Source organism: Rhagoletis pomonella, unplaced genomic scaffold, assembly GCF_013731165.1.
Source record: "Rhagoletis pomonella isolate Grant_MI unplaced genomic scaffold, Rhpom_1.0 Rhpom_scaffold_00005, whole genome shotgun sequence".
NCBI lineage: Eukaryota > Metazoa > Arthropoda > Insecta > Diptera > Tephritidae > Rhagoletis > Rhagoletis pomonella.
The window spans coordinates 9,122,355-9,139,004 of NW_023458559.1; the positions used below are offsets into that span (position 1 = coordinate 9,122,355).

At 33.7% G+C, this 16,650-nt stretch overlaps 2 protein-coding genes across 3 annotated transcripts in view; both read left to right on the plus strand.

Annotated features, from left to right (window-relative positions):
• The window catches only part of LOC118738679 (delta-1-pyrroline-5-carboxylate synthase), a gene marked incomplete at its 5' end in the record, with an annotated part of 514,696 nt that overhangs the window by 290,370 nt on the left and 207,676 nt on the right, over positions 1–16,650 (plus strand).
• On the plus strand, positions 6,955–8,115 carry LOC118738682. Of its 2 annotated transcripts, none has more exons than XM_036469594.1 (6): positions 6,955–7,049; positions 7,118–7,172; positions 7,229–7,280; positions 7,459–7,523; positions 7,585–7,646; positions 7,692–8,115. In XM_036469594.1, exons 1-6 carry the CDS (start codon positions 7,038–7,040, stop codon positions 7,710–7,712), a joined length of 267 nt encoding a protein of 88 aa, XP_036325487.1. In that variant the 5' UTR covers positions 6,955–7,037; the 3' UTR covers positions 7,713–8,115. The 2 variants fall into 2 exon arrangements, with proteins under 2 accessions (XP_036325487.1, XP_036325486.1); XM_036469593.1 differs by having other exon boundaries at positions 7,713–8,114.

Sequence of the window (16,650 nt, forward strand, 5' to 3'; positions counted from 1 at the left end):
TTATTATTATTATTATTATTATTATTATTATTATTATTATTATTATTATTATTATTATTATAAATTACTGTGTATCTAAATGTTCTATTCTCATTTGTCTGTAAGAAAACATAAATATGGGTAAGGTACTTTTCTCATACAAGTTGTATGTACGTATTCCCAAATCCTTTTGAAAAAAAGTCCTTTATTTCACGTTGGTTAATATGGTCACCGTAGCCATATTCCCAACGTGAAGAGATAACTCGCCAAGTTAACAAATTACTAGATAACGATTTAATCGAAGGAAGTTATTCCAATTACAATAGTCCTCTAATTTTGGTTCCTAAAAAATCTACTAATGGTCAAAAAGCATATCGTATGTGCGTTGATTTCCGCACAGTCAATAAAAAACTTATTGCGGATAAATTTCCTCTCGCACGAGTTGACGATATTTTGGACAATCTTGGCAGAGCTAAATATTTTTCTACTTTAGATCTTTTTTCCGGATTTCACGAAATCCCCTTACATGAGGATTCACGTGATATAACTTCTTTTAGCACAGACCGTGGAGCATATCGATGGAAAGTTTTGCCATTTGGTTTAAGTATGTATAGCACCCACCTCATTTTCACGGATGATGAGTATAGCTTTTTCTGGTATTCCAACCAACGTAGCATTTTTATATGTAGATTACATTATTGTCATAGGCTGTAGCGAAGCACATCACATTAAAAATTTAGCGAAAGTTTTCGAAACTTGTCGAAATTTCAATTTAAAACTAAGCCCAAAAAATGTAATTTTCTCAGGCCCGAAGTAACGTCTTTAGGGCACAAATGCTCAGCAAAAGGCCTGCTGCCAGACGATTCAAAAATAGTTGCAATTAAAAAGTATACTAAACCTACTGACAAAGATGCAGTACGACGTTTTGTTGCATTTGCCGAAGGTTTATCCCCAATTTTGCAACTCTGGCAGCACCTTTGAACAAATTAAGTAGGAAAAGAGTAGAATCCGTTTGGGATGAGAAATGTGATGAAGCTTTTAAAGCGTTGCGATCAGATTTAATGTCGCCGATATCCAGACTTTACAAAGCAGTTTATTATTACAGTTGATGCTTCAACAAGTAATTTTTAGCAAAAAAAAACCGACTTCAACTCCCATATAAAATATATATATATATATCTCATGATCCACTGATCGGATCTCAACCAGATTAGTATGGGACCACCTCTGAGACACTACCTTTCCGATGCAAAAATAATTATCGATATCGGTTGACGTGGTCCAAAGTTATGCGGTAACATACATAAAAAAAAAAAAAAAATATTCCGACGAACTGATAACCTCCTCCTTTTTTGGAAGTCGGTTAAAAACAGGGTGTGGCGCTATACTTAGCCAAGAAGAGCAAGGTTGCGATTTACCAATATGTTTTGCTTCGAAAGCATTTAACAATGCAGAACAGAAAAAAGCAATTATTGGATTAGAACTTTTAGCTATACACTTTGCCATTAAACAATTTCGACCATACGTTTATGGAACGCATTTCTTAGTAAAATCAGACCATAGACCATTAGTATACCTGTTCAATATGAAAGACCCCTCTTCAAAACTTTCAAGAATAAGGTTAGAACTAGCAGAGTACAATTTTACTATTGAGTATATTAAAGGGAAATTAAATGTTGGCGCAGACGCACTCTCACGTATGTAAACGAATCGCTCCACTGTGGACGACTGTGGCACGACTATAAATGAATCACCCCATTGCTATAAATGAATCACCCCAATGCGAATAAACGAACTACCCGAATCACCCTGTAAACATAGACACGAACAAGGAGAAGAAGTAGTAGTCTACGATCGTCGTTCAACGCCGCGTTCAACGTCCGCTACCGTATCGCGGAGAATTCATTAAATACTTAATTTGCTATACATATATTCTTATTATTATACTTTAAACTGTAAACTATTAAAACATTAAAACAACACACAAAATTAAAACCTTGTTGGGGCATAAACATAAATCCTGACAGATCTCGTCATTTGGTTGCACGGCCGGCCATAGGGGCCTTAACGTGGATATTCCCCAACACGTATAACGATAGACGAAATAAGGGAATCAACGAAAAGTATTTTGGCAGTACAGACGAGAGCAATGACTAGACGAGAAAATGAAATTATACAAAATACAGATAATAACGAAAATGAAAAACAGGAGACATTAAACGTTTATGATAATTTTTCTTATAACTTTTCAAAAAAGATACCGCGTATTAGATCAGAAATTACTTATGATAAAGATGATAAAATAAAAAAATTTACGAATTTGTGCACATATTAAACATAAAAAACTCGAGTTACTTAATTATATCTTTGCTAACGAAATAATGAATTTCGATAATTTACTTTCGAGGCTTGAAATTGAAGCCAGCAAACACAGAATTAAGGAGATTGAATGGCCAAAATACGACGAATTTTTCCGTCATTTCACAATTGCTAGCTTAAAAAATCGTGGGAATATAATTTTAAAATCATTAAAAATAATTTTAACAGATCCAGTCGAGACTGTGACTGAAAATGACAAAAAAAATAAAACTAATGACCATTTATCACGACGACCCAATATCAGGAGGTCACTGTGGCATGAAAAAACTTTATGCGAAACTTAGAACAAAATATTATTGGAAAAATATGACCCGTGATGTCGCAAAATATGTTAAAAATTGTCAAAAATGTCTTTTAAATAAAGTAAAACCAAAAGTTAAAGAAAAACTTGTACTAACCCCAACGTCGAATAAACCATTTGATATTGTTGTTATCGATACAATAGGACCTTTACCAGAATCGAAATATGGTAATAAGTTCGCAGCTACCATTATTTGCGATCTCTCAAAATATTTTGTTACTGTTCCAATACCAGATAAAAGTGCTAAAACTGTTGCATCAGCAATTTTTGAAAGTTTCATTTTAATATATGGCATTATGCACTCTATAAAATCTGATTTAGGGACTGAATATAAAAACGAACTTTTTGCTGAATTAACCAAACTTTTGAAAATTAAACATGACTTTTCGACAGCACACCATCACGAAACTGTAGGTGCAATAGAACGAAATCATAGAGTATTTAATGAGTACTTACGAGCATTTTTAAATGAATCATATTCCGACTGGGATACATATTTAAAATATTTTACTTTTTTGCATAACACAACCTCCAAAACAGTTTTTGATTATAAGTTTACTCCATTTGAACTGATTTTTGGTAAAACCGCTGTTTTACCAAACGAAGTACAAAAAGTTAAAATTGATCCAATTTACAACGTTGACAATTATGCAAAAGAGGTAAAATATCGGTTGCAAAAATCACATGCAATAGCCAAAGAATTAATTAATAAACATAAAATACGAAACAAAGATTTATATGATAGACGCTCTTGTCCAGTACAGATTCAAGAAAATGATCTTGTTCTAGTACAAAAAGAACCCAGAATCAAACATGAAAATATATATAAGGGTCCTCACGTTGTAACTAAAGTAGATGGAGTTAATATTACTGTGTTCAATAAAAGCAAAAATAAAGAAAAGATAATCCATAAGAACCGAATACGAAAAGTCACATAAATTAATTTTTCAAATTTGAAATTCCCTATGAATTTCTATATTTCAGGAAAATCTCAAATTTAACTAAAAATGAATTTTCACGTCACTTATACAAATATGATGCACTGCGTTATAGTGTTACAATATTAAGCGACTTGATTTAAATGTGTTTATAAACATGCGTGATACCTACCATTTTGTAAAAACAAATTAAGAAAACATGAAGTAATAAGTTTCAACAAATACATACATAAGTATTAATATATTAAATTACAAATTTTGGTTAGTAATTACTTAATTTACTGATTATGAAAAATGTGTATAATTAGACGTACATAAAATGATATTTAACTTAAGGCAAAAAGAAAGAAAAAACCTATACTTAATACTTAGCAGTCAAAAATAACTAAAACAAATGTTAATTTTTATATAAAGTTGATATGTTTCATGCAAACTATAGAAATGAAAAAGAAAATAATTTGGTTAGAAATAGGTTTAATTTTACGAAGAAAAAGAAAAAAAGCTAAATTATATTGTACTATAAAAATTTATAAATAAAAATAGTATAATTAGTTATTACAAAATTAGTAGTAGTAGTAGTAGTAACTTATACGTGGAGCATTTTTTTGCTTTGACCTTTGTATTGTAACCACAAATTGATATGGACGAATGAGTTAAAGGGGGAAGGATTATCTTTTGATTAAACATCTCATTCCTGCACATCAATTTGGCCATCGCCTCTTGGAGCAATAGATTGTTGTAAGCCTGATCACCTTAAAACAATCTTTCCCAAGGAGGGTGATGTAATGGCAACCCTAATTCAGCACTGACAAAAGGTTAGATCCATAGGCAAACTTGCGTTCCACTTTTAAGTTAAGCGGTACTTTAGAAAATTTTAGCTGCTCATTCATTTTGCGCACTTTAAACACTTCGGTCGATTTTCTTCATTAATAGTTCTATTGTTTAACTAAAAGAATAAACGGTGTATGAATTTTAAACGAATGTAGTTACCGCGGGTGCACGATAATTAAGAGTTCTAATAAAATTCGTAAAGAACATTCTTCGTGTGAGTTTAAGCAACTCCGCATAGCAGACGCGCTACCCAGCAAGCAGTAGCGGTACCAGTACTGCCACTAAGATAATTTTTGCGTTTTTGGATAGGCGCAATTTTAAGCCTCAGCGGAGCCCCAACCAAAGCCGGAGCAGTCGGACAAGTCAGGCGCAACCCAGGCCGAGATTGGTAAGCCTTAATTGAATTCGGGTAGGCGGTTTGCACGACAAACATAACTCCAGGAATTATTACAATTTTTTGCAATGTTGAAGTTTCTGGCTTTCTGTGAAAAATGTAGGTCGCTATACACTATAGTAGTTGATTTATATATTTTCAGTTCAGATTATACAACGTATTTATACACGTGCCCCTAGATAAATGTTTTGAATTTGAATCAAATCGCTCTGGAAATTCGGATTTTAGAAATATCTCGACTCCAGCGCCACCTATCGAGTCTATTTTCACACAATATATTTATGTTTAGGTGTTTACTAAATGTTTCGAATTTTATTCAAATCGGTATGTAAATACGGATTTAAGAAATATCTCGACTGCAGCGCCACCTATTGAGTCTATTTTCACACAATATATTTATGTTTATGTGTTTAATAAACGTTTCGAATTTTAATCAAATCGGTCTGTAAATACGGATTTTAGAATTATCTCGACTGCAGCGACACCTATCGACATTAATTTTGTTCTATAACACTCCCAGTGATTATATGTACCTACCGTAAAAATTTCATTAAAATCGGTTGGGTACTTTTGACGCCTATAAGGGACATACAGACAAACATTCATTTTTATATATATAGATAGATATGTATTTATATGTACATAAATATGTATTAGAATTTTTTTTTAGTTATTTTCTTGTTAAAATACATGTGTTTTTTTTATTTTTGTACCGGCAATAAAATATTAGGAAAATATTTTTAATTGTATATTTTACTTGTTTATGCACATATTTTCGGTTTTTTGTGCATGCGATTCCGAGCCCTAGTTTCATTTCATTTCATTTCATTTTGCTAACTTTAGCATTATTTTGCTAAAAATAATTTTACCTATCATACCAGTGATATGTTACATTTATTCAGTCTGAATGAATTAATCAGTGCTTTAACAAGTGCTTCGATATTATATTTGCACAAAATATGCTTAGATTCTAAAATCAGCAAAAAAGGCGTGCACTGTTACCGCTGACAAATTTTCGAAAGTCGAAAAAAAGTGTCACAGCCGAAAAAAAGTGCTTTGAAGTAATTCAAATCTTTTATACCACGTATATAAAGACTTTCATAATTTTACCTCTCGAAACTTATTGGGGCATATTCATAGTCGAAATAAAATCGGCTTTTAAGCTAGTTACATCTTTTTTTGACATAATTTTCAATGGAAAATCTGTCAAAACCTAACATTAGACTCGACTTTATTTCATTTACGATTATGTCCCATTATTGTTAATAAATTGCTAATGGAGACCATTTTCTGCCAAAAATACTTTTTTCTCTTAAAATAAAAACCCATTGATGAGGGATATATTAAAAACACGCAATATGCCTTTATTATGAAAACAAAATTGCAGTTAACAAAAGTACTTACATCACTATAACACAAAAGCAACATTAGTAGACAACAATTATTACTACAAAGCTTGTAAGCTTGTATATAAATTATCGTCGATTATTTATTTGTACCGGGAGCCACGAAAATGAACTTAACACAAATAACTTGGGGAAATGCTAAGCTACAAATTTTGGCATAATAAAAAGGTTGAAGTCAGTCAAAATCTTGTCAGAAATGTAATTTTAAAGAGCCTTTGAAAAGTAATATTTTATGAAAAAAATTGTCAAAATGTGTATATATAATTTTTAATCAAAGGAAAGTGGCAAACGTTGCATGATTTTTAAGAAAAGTTTCAAATTAAGCCTATTTTTAAAAAGTCTTTGTCAGGGGGCATCGATCTCCGAAAAGTGTCAATTTGACACTTTAGTCGCACAACGGTAACACTGAAGGCGTGTCATAGAAGAACGAATCAACTACGCCTGCTTTCATTAAAACAAAAAACGTCGCCCGTAATAGATACAAAAGTTGTGGAGAATGAAATTCTCTGGAATATCAACATACTACACTCAGAAAACAGTAGAAAACAGAAGAAAACAGCATGATAAAAACCATGATTCAATAATGAAAGGTTTTGTAAGAAAAACTTTCTCTCGCTCTAATTTTATCAATGACACTCCCACCCTACTCCTAAAAAACAACAGTAATATTTCTTTTACAAATTGCTTTGGAAATTTTAAGATTTTTTTTTTAAAAAGTAGTGAAAGCTTTGCTTTTCATTGAAAAAGCCTAATTGGCATCACTGACAGTTTCTTTTGCTCATATTCGTTGACAATTAATTTCTTTTTTCATGCGAATCCTGGTAAGTAGCAACTTAATATGCAATTTTTTAATAGTTATTGTTAATTTAAGTATATATTTTAATTGCAGATCCTAAGTTTATCTTCTATTGCGGCTTCTGAGCGGTGCAATCATTCATTTTCATGTGAGTATGCGCTTATTAATATGATGAAATTTTCTGTAATTGATTCTTGCTTGCAGGCTTATTAAGGTGCTCCCCAATATCTCAGCAAGAATTTGCAAATACATACAGGTAACTAAGAGCATTTTTTTCATTTTGTAAAATAAATTGATACATATATTTTTGTACGTTTTTTGACTTGTGCTCCGACCACGTATAATTAACCTGGGCCGACTTTCTCTAGTGCAGGCAAGTTGCAGTGCATATAAAACCAAGTGTTTTAAGCCAACTAAATGTAATGTTTTTGCAGGTTTTGCTGCCTTTTCGCCTCTGCTCCGGCCACATATTTATATATCCCGACGCTCTCTCGTGCAGGCAAGTTGCAGTTCATGTAAAACCAAGTGTTTTAAGCTAACTAAATGTAATGTTTTTGCAGGTTTAGCCTGTCTTTCGCCTCTCCGGCCACGTATTTATCTGTCCCGACGCTCTCTCGTGCAAGTAAGTTGCCGTGTAGTAATATGTGCGTATACAATATGTTAGTAGGTTCGTACACATGACTTCTAGGTGAAAGCCGAGTGGCTCCGTTTGGCTCACATGTGCACCACTGACATATGTACATATGCATCAGCATCAGCATATATATTTACACACTTGGACTCATACAATTAAGTCATCTCTATGACTAAACACGGAAACTTTTGGTGCGGCAATTCGAAGCTTGTGGGGTGGTAGGTGGGGGAAGGGGGGGTACACTGCAGAGCATAATTTTTGGCGCGTTTACTTTTGCCGTTAAGTCTCGAGTTTTAAACGTTTTAAGTATCGCTGTTTGTTAAGCGTCAGTTTCATCTAGTCCTTCAAAGTATGATATTGCTCCGCATTGTAGTAAATACATACGTGTAGTGTAGTATACAAGTACATATTACAAATATTATTTTATTTAAACAACACATAAATAAATAGAAAACATAATATATGTATATAAGAACATGGTTTTTTCTTTGTAGTTTAATACATCTTTTTAACTATTTACTAACATGTATATATGTACATATGTTTGTACATATTTAAAATTCTTAATTTAGCAACTTGAAAATGCCCAAAGCAAGTTGTGTTTTGTGCCACAAAACATGGACACAAGAAGGCATCAAGCAATTTCATGTTCCTAAAAGCATAATAAAAAGAAAAATGTGGAGCGAATCGTGCGGTATCGATTTGAAACTCGGTTCAAAACTATGTGCGTTACATTTTTCCCCCGATGACTTCGTGAGTGGTACCAAGCCGTTCCAATGGCAATCGACTGCCTGAATTCATGGGATGAGCCGGAACAACGTTTCGTCGATGCCTCAACGCAAACCGAGTATTTTTACACCCCTTTTCAAAATAATTTAAATTACTTGTTTTTATTTCTGTATTAGATCATATTTTGACTGTCGAGTGGCTATTCTAGAAGAAGAACTTTTGAAATTGAATGCGAAGATTGAAGAGCTGGAAAAACTGCGATCCAATTTGTTGTCCATTTTCACTGACAATCAAATTCGCAAAATAGAAGACCCTTCAAGAAATGTGCATTGGACATGGAGGGACATATCTCCTGCAATAGCGCTGCATTCTGCCGGACCTAGGGCATACACCCATTTGTACAAATTGGGATGGCCACTTCCATGCGAGTCCACTATAAGCAAATGGCTACAAAAACTTAAGTTTGACGATGGTATTATCCAATTTTCGCTTAGTGTGTTGCAAAGTGCGAGTGATGCACCTATTTCTGACCGACTCTGTGTTATCAGCTTTGATGAAATGAAAGTGGAGTCAGTATACGAGTATGACCCTCTCGCCGACACAGTACGGAGGCCATGTAACTATGTCCAAATGGTCATTGCAAGAGGGCTCAAAGGCTCGTGGAAACAGCCTGTGTTCTTTGCATTTGATTGCCGTATGTCTAAACAGATTTTAGACTACATAATTATTAATCTGCACAACGTGGGATACCCTGTTGTGGCGATTGTGTCCGACATGGGTTCCGGTAACCAAACTGTTTGGAAAGAGTTGGACTTATCAAGTGGTAACTCAGTTAAAAAATGTATATTGTTTGCTTAATTAAAGAACTTTTTTATTATTAGAAAAAACATGGTTTCAGAACCCGGCAATGGAAGGCAAAATTTTTGTGTTCGCAGATGTGCCACATCTGTTAAAGTTATTACGAAACCACTTCCTTGACGAAGGGTATTATTATAAAGGCAAAACGTTGGCCACTAAAACTATTGCACAGCTTTTAACATATACAGCAGCATCAGATGTGTCCATAATGCATAGGGTCACGGAAGCTCATTTGACGGTACATCACGCAGGCCGACAAAAAGTTAAACTTGCTACGCAGCTGTTTTCACACAGCGTTGCTAGCGCCATACGTTGGGATTGGACGTTTACAATGCTTTGGAAACCTCCGAATTCATTGAGACCGTCAACAACTGGTTTGATGTTTTTAATACAAAACTCACCAGCTTCCAAACATTTCCAACTAAAAAGCCGTTTGGAATGGACTTGCCTGAACAATTGGAAGTTTTAAACAAAATGGACCAATGCATGCAGCGGACGAGGGTTGTTGGGCGTTACTCGTTGTTACCGTTTCAAAAAGGCATATTTATGAGCAACAATTCCCTAAGAGAACTGTATCAGTATGTTCAGGATAAATACGGTCTTGAGTATATCCTGACATACCGATTAAACCAAGATATTGTTGAACATTTTTTCGGTGCAATGCGTTCCAAAGGGGGTCTTTTTGATAAACCAAGTCCAATGCAGTTTAAATACAGACTACGGAAATATTTGCTGGGTGAATATCATTTTTATAAACTGACAAAAAGTCTGCTTATATGTACATGTAGAAGCATATCCGTAAACGCAATTTTTATTCACAGCTCGTAATACGGAAATTCTCGCTGCGCGCGGGAACGTAGAACCGGACGAAACCGAGTGGCTCCGACTCGATGATTCTGCAGTGGAAAGGTTAACATCTTTCCTTCCTGAAACAGATGTCTGTGATGACTTCACGCTTTCCTCACCGTCGGTGCAAGCAGATAACATCGAGGCCCTTCAAGAAGATGCCTTAGAATATATAGCAGGATATCTCATGCGAAAGCTTGGTTTGAAAGAGTATGTCGCTAGTGAGCCTACGTATACCTGGGTCGATGAGGTGTCCAGAGGCGGTTTATTAAAACCAAAAGCTGACTTCTTGGAACAAATAAAACTTTTGGAATCAGTATTTATGAAATTCAACGGGACGACGGTTGCTGATGTACCATCGTACATAGAGAGACTTATTTCATGTACCGATCATTTAAATATAAATATAGACGTGAAAAGGCTATTTTTAAAATGTAGAATGCACTTTCGCATTAAAAATTTGAACAAACGTGATAAAGCTTCCAAAAAGAAATAGTTCGGCAAACAGGCACGAATAAAAGTGGTTTTTTCTCGATAGAGTTTTTCCACTATACCTAAGTGTTTTATTTCAATTGGTATGGTATGGGTTAATATGTAGGTGGGTATATGCATTTTAACTCGAAAATCTTTTATTACGTCCCATACTAATTTGACTTAGATCCGATCTTTTGGTCATGAAGAAATTAACGGTACTATTAAATTTTTATATGAGAGTTGAAGTCGGTAAAAAATTACTTGTATTAAAAATTGATCCTCTAAAAGGAGCTTAAGTTGAAATAATTAAAGGTATTTTGTTTTTGCTTTTAGCGGGCCCTTGTCAAATTTCAGCTATTCCCCGAATGAAAAAGGGCAACAGAAAATACAAACACTCTCACGTTTTCACTCACTAACTAGCGAAATACAAAATTTTCAGAATCAAACGCTACTCACAGCTGATGAAACAACACCATCTTATATAAATTCGCCTTGAGATATAGTTATTTGAAAACATCAACCAATTTATTAAAATAAATGCAGTAAAACTAGTTAAATTAATTAATATAGATAATCAAACCGATTTTAGTTTAAAAATACTACTATGCAATATTACGCATACCTTTTTGCGAAATTTCACTTCCCTTTTGAGAAATGGGATTGTATTCTTCCCCTTTTTCTCGTGCTTCCAAAAAACATCCCTGTGGGTGGGAGTGTCAAGTTTTTGAAAAAGCTACTTACAAAACCTTTAATTATTGAATCATGGATAAAAACATAGCAAGGTAGAACCGTTCTCTCAATTTGTCGGCCATGATTTTTTTTTGAAGTTTGCCAACATTTTAAAATCATATAAAAGGGAAAATAAAAAATCGAAATTCTTGTTGCTTGAGATTGAAAATGAAAATGTGTGTGGGAGTTTGTGAGTAAATTTAAAATTTAAATTGTTTGGAAACGTCAAGAATTTTAAAGGTGACTCTCAGCGGTTCTACCTTACTATATTTTTATCATGGAAAACAGTATCCTTATTTTAGAGTTACTGTTTTTTCCTTAATAATATGAAAAATTTACTCAGTTTGAGAAGTTTTTCCTTAATTCAGGTTCATGCTAAAAATAGGGCGTCATTAATTTGAGGAAGTAAATTTACTCAATACAAGTAATAATTTCCTCAATATAAGTAATAATTTCCTTAAATAATTTTGAATTTTGTCAGTGCTGTTAAGACAGAGTTGATTGCTTTCATGGCAAATGTCGGCTGTGGCGTCGCGTGAAGACTACTGCTTCTGGTTCTGAGATCGCAGGTTCGAGTCCGGCTGGAGGTGGTAGAGTAAGGTAAGTCAATTATTTCAATTTAATTTAAATATAAACTACAATTTGTAAAATTTATTTCATATATGGAATAACCTAAATACTCAGATACCATAAAAAATAAATTAGATGTATTTTTTTTAAATACAATTTAAAAAGATACAATTAAAAAATAAATTTAAAAAAATATAAAAAAAAAAATTCCTGCTCTGGGACTTGAACCTTGCATCTCTCGACTAGCACTCCAGACACGGTTGCCAACCGTCCCGTTTTCGGCGGGACTGTCCCGGATTTAAGAGCTATGTCCCGGTCCCGGTACAATACCTGCCGGGACGAAGTTAAGAGATTTGTTTATGTTTTTTGTTGTAGTATAAGCAATATTTTTATAAAAAATTCGACGAAAATTTTAAGTAAGAAATGTTGCATACATTGTGAGAAATTCCTGGTGACAATAATTTAGTGCGGCACTATACATGCATACATTTTTAGTAAACTTTTATTAAAGTTTTTAAGTAATTTAGAAATATTATCATTGAAGCTTCGTTTTATGAAATTTTTTATATGTATATGAAATTTTACTTTCTTTTTGTTATTTATGGCCTCATAACAATTATATTCAACTATTTGATTGAGCTTGAGGCCATTATTATTAATGAAATTTTTTGTGGAAAAACAACAGTAATTTACATTTTGATAGAAGTTATAGCTGCTATTTCGGGCAGCTATTCTGCTGCTATTTAGACTTGACCATGATGTTGTTGGTGATTTTTTGTTAATAACTATTCTATATTTAGGGCTAGGTTTGGGCAAATAAGCGTAAGTGCGAAATTTATGGCCAAGAGAGGGCCACATTTCGATGGTCCTCTGCAATAACTTCTGGTTTTCACAAACTCGTCCAGAAAATTAGTGAGGCCGAATTCGGGATAGTGAGAGCAAATATTACTAGCTCAAAATGGCTTTCAACAGCCGGAGAATCTACCAAAGAGACAAAAATTTACCACTTTCGGGCACCTGCGGGCGAGCAAAAGAACAGACTTGTTGTGCGTCCCGGTTTCAAGAATCCAAAAGTTGGCAACCGTGACTCCAGAGCTTTGTTCTGTCGGCCATTGCCACTGTTTTAGCGCCACGAACAAAATGACATACTTATTCCTTTCACGGGGGATGAAATGGCAAGTAAATTTTTCCTACAAACTAAGGAATTGTGTTTTCCTTAAACTGAGTCAAATCGTTTACTCATGTTAAAGCAGCCATGTTATTGGAGCCAAGGGAAATATTTCCTTAGAATAGTGGCGAAAACCATAACAATGTAAAATTTTTCGCAGTTTTTGCCAATTTTTTACAATAAGAAATGCTATTTTAAAAAACCTTCTATGCAACAAAATTAAATTCTCTACATATTTGTATTTAACCATTTTTTACGAAAAATGCAAAATAAGCTTGCAAATCGCAGAAAACCCAAAAAAAAAAATAAAATCCAATGAAATTTAGGCGCCAGACTGTGGATCCATATCTAATGTCAAATAGAAATAAAGCGTATTGCTCTGAACACATCGAAAACGACGCCACCACACGACACGACATTAAGGATTTATCTACATTATCTAAACGCTTTGTCGACGGCGCCGTGGTTTTTTAGAACGCAGCAGCGACATCAGCTGTTATTTGACATTTATTTTTTATTACAGAAACTTGGGAAACCTTGTGTTGCGAATTTGTGTTTAAATATTTAAAAATTTTCGTTAAAATATTTAAAAATGAGCCATTCAGCCCAGTTAGTAAATTTTGTGGCTTCAGTAACCAAAATGACGCGCATCGTCCAATTGGTTTACAAAGCGTACGAGCGTTTTCATAAAGTAAGCAAGAGGAGGTGGTGGGTACGCCCAGTAAATTTGACTCGGGAGAAGGAGGGTTTCTATTTGACATGCGTCCAACAACTTAAATCCAAAGATGAGGAGCATTTCTATAAATCAACCAGAATGAGCCTTGCTAATTTCGATTTGTTGTTGTCGTTGGTAAAAGAAAGGTTGCAACGGTTCTCCAATAGGCATGCCATAGATCCCGAAACACGATTGGCCGTAACATTCTTGTAAGTAAATAAATAATCTTAAAGACACGCATATTACGTTACTAATAAAATCCTTCTTCTTTGAATAATTGCAGTCACTTGGCTCAAGGATGCAATTGTCAAATTCTAGCCTGGGCATTCAAGTTAGGTTTGTCGACAGCAAAATTATTTACGAAACGTGCGATGCTATTTGGGACGAGCTGCATGCGATATACGTTTCACCTCCTTCACCAGCAGAGTTTGAAATCATCGCGCAAAAGTTTTACGTCAAGACCGGAATGCCAAACTGCTTAGGAGCAATTGACGGAAAGCATGTCAACATAACCCGCCCGCGAAATAGTGGTTCGTTATATTACAATTATAAAAAAACCTACAGCTTAGTTTTGTTGGCAGCATGCGATGCAAACTACGTGTTTACCTACGTGGACGTTGGGGCCCTAGGTAGTCAAAGTGACGGTGGTGTTCTAGCTAGGAGTGCTTTTGGAAAACAAATATTAAATGGAACCATTGATGTTCCTAGTGACGCTAATTTGCCTGGTACAGCGGAACGTTTTCCATACTATTTCGTTGGTGATAGTGCATTTCCGCTAAAAAGTAATCTGATGCGACCATTTCCGGGCCACAGTTTACCAGCAGATAAGGACAAGTTTAATGCAACGTTGTCGAAAGCTCGCGTCCACATTGAAAATTGTTTTGGGATTTTGGCTAATCGTTGGAGGATTTTACACACCAACATACATGCTTGTCCGAAGAACGTAGACAAAATCGTTTTGGCCACAATTGTACTGCACAACTTTTTAATGTTACAACACGACAGAAATTATTTCACGCTAGATTTAGTTGACCGTTCCGATAATAGTCATGAGTATCAGGGTCGTTGGAGAAGCGAAATAAATCCGTTGGAATCAGTCCATCAAGGATTCGCCAATCGATCATCTTCCAACGCATTTCACTTGCGCAATAAATTTAAAGATTTCTTAAATAATAACAATGTATAAATATAAAAAAACTCGTATAAGTCGCATATATAATTTTTATTTTCATTCACAAAATCTTTTATTTTATATCGAAACTGAAATGCGTTAGTAGCTGATCGATTGGTGGACCATTGATCCCTTTCGTTTCTCTTGCGACTCTAAATACCTCAAAAACAACGTTCTTACCAAGGTACATTGAACAGGTAGTATCAGTAGAGCAGCTGATTTGATTTATTTTCAAATTATTTGGTCTCGAAAATGTCAAATATTTTTAATTTTTTCTCACAAAAATTCTGAATTGTTAAAATCCATTTGCATGTGAAACCTTTTTCCATACAAAACAAGCGATTGAATAGCAGCTTTTGGAACGTTCGTCCAACTCAGCAGCACAACCGCTGATTACTGGCCCTTGTAAAGGATGGATCAATGCTTCGAGAAGCAAACAAATTTACTAGGAAAGAAAGTTGCAACAATTTTTATTTTTTCCAATTTCAATTTTTTATTTTTTATAATTTTTTGTATTTCACATGGCACGCTTTGATTTTGAAGAAAAAATTCAGAACAGTTTTTGACACTTTCGATACCAGAAGCAACAATAAAATACACGCAAATGTTGTTTTTGCTCTACTGATACTACCTGTTTAATGTGCCTTGGTTCTTACCTTTTTCTAGTCCTTAATCCATATATACTTGATATTCTTGCGTACACTTCAAATAAAACTTTTAGTTAATAAAATTTCTAGTACAGATTTATTTACTAAATAACATTTTAACATTTTAATAAATTAAAAATAGTTGTAAAAATAAAGCTACAAGCTAATCCAAACAACTTAAATTTTGATATTGTTATAACAGTATAGTGCTGACATATTGAAAAGATTTGACCATTTATCCACATATTATTTACTTTTAATTATTTGTTTATAAAAATACAGTTTATTCAATTTTAGTACAATAAGGTGTAAGTTTAAAGTAGCTCCAATCTACCGTTTTTTTTTTGGAGTTTTTTTGTTGAAGGTGTTGCTCATTTTCTCCATTTAAAAAAATCGTCGAACATACTTTTTATGGAAGAAAATGACTTACATCGTCAACGAAAAAAAAATCTCAAAAATAAACGGTAAGTGGGAGCTACCTTAAGCTTACACCTTGTTGCACTAAAATTGAATAGGCTACAAAGTGCATACTCAAAAAATTTCTAGGAAATCTAATTAAAAAGGTTGATATTTTTACGAAAGTTTGTTGATTTCTATTAATGTTGCACAAAGATTTAACCTTGGATTTATACGGTTTTTGTTAAGGTATAAACTGTATTTTTATAAACAAATAATTAAAATATGTTAGTGTCGTAAAGTTATGATAAGCACTATATAAAAACGTGTATACATTTATTTATTCAATGGAATTAAGCGTTTAAATAAATAAAAAATAGTTGTTCCACAACCATGAGATCAGTTTCAATTTTTATATTCAATTTATAGAGGTAGTTGTACGTATATACATACATACACGTAGATATACATATGTATATACTAGCATATACACTTGTGGTCAGGTGATTAAGTTAAGTGATATTTTGACTAGTTTTGGCTATTTTCCCTTCGTTTATTTAATGTTTATAATTTTTTCTATAAAAGTCTAGCACATTAAATAACCGGCACCACATAAATCCACACTTCAAACTTCGCATAAAAACTCAACAAACTTTAACAATTACACCCAAAAATTTTAAACGTTTTAA

Coding starts and splice junctions, on each gene's coding strand:
- LOC118738682 (XM_036469593.1), top strand. Junction 7,524..7,584: donor CCCGACGCTCTCTCGTGCAG/GCAAGTTGCAGT, acceptor ATGTTTTTGCAG/GTTTAGCCTGTCTTTCGCCT. Junction 7,647..7,712: donor CCCGACGCTCTCTCGTGCAA/GTAAGTTGCCGT, acceptor CATGACTTCTAG/GTGAAAGCCGAGTGGCTCCG.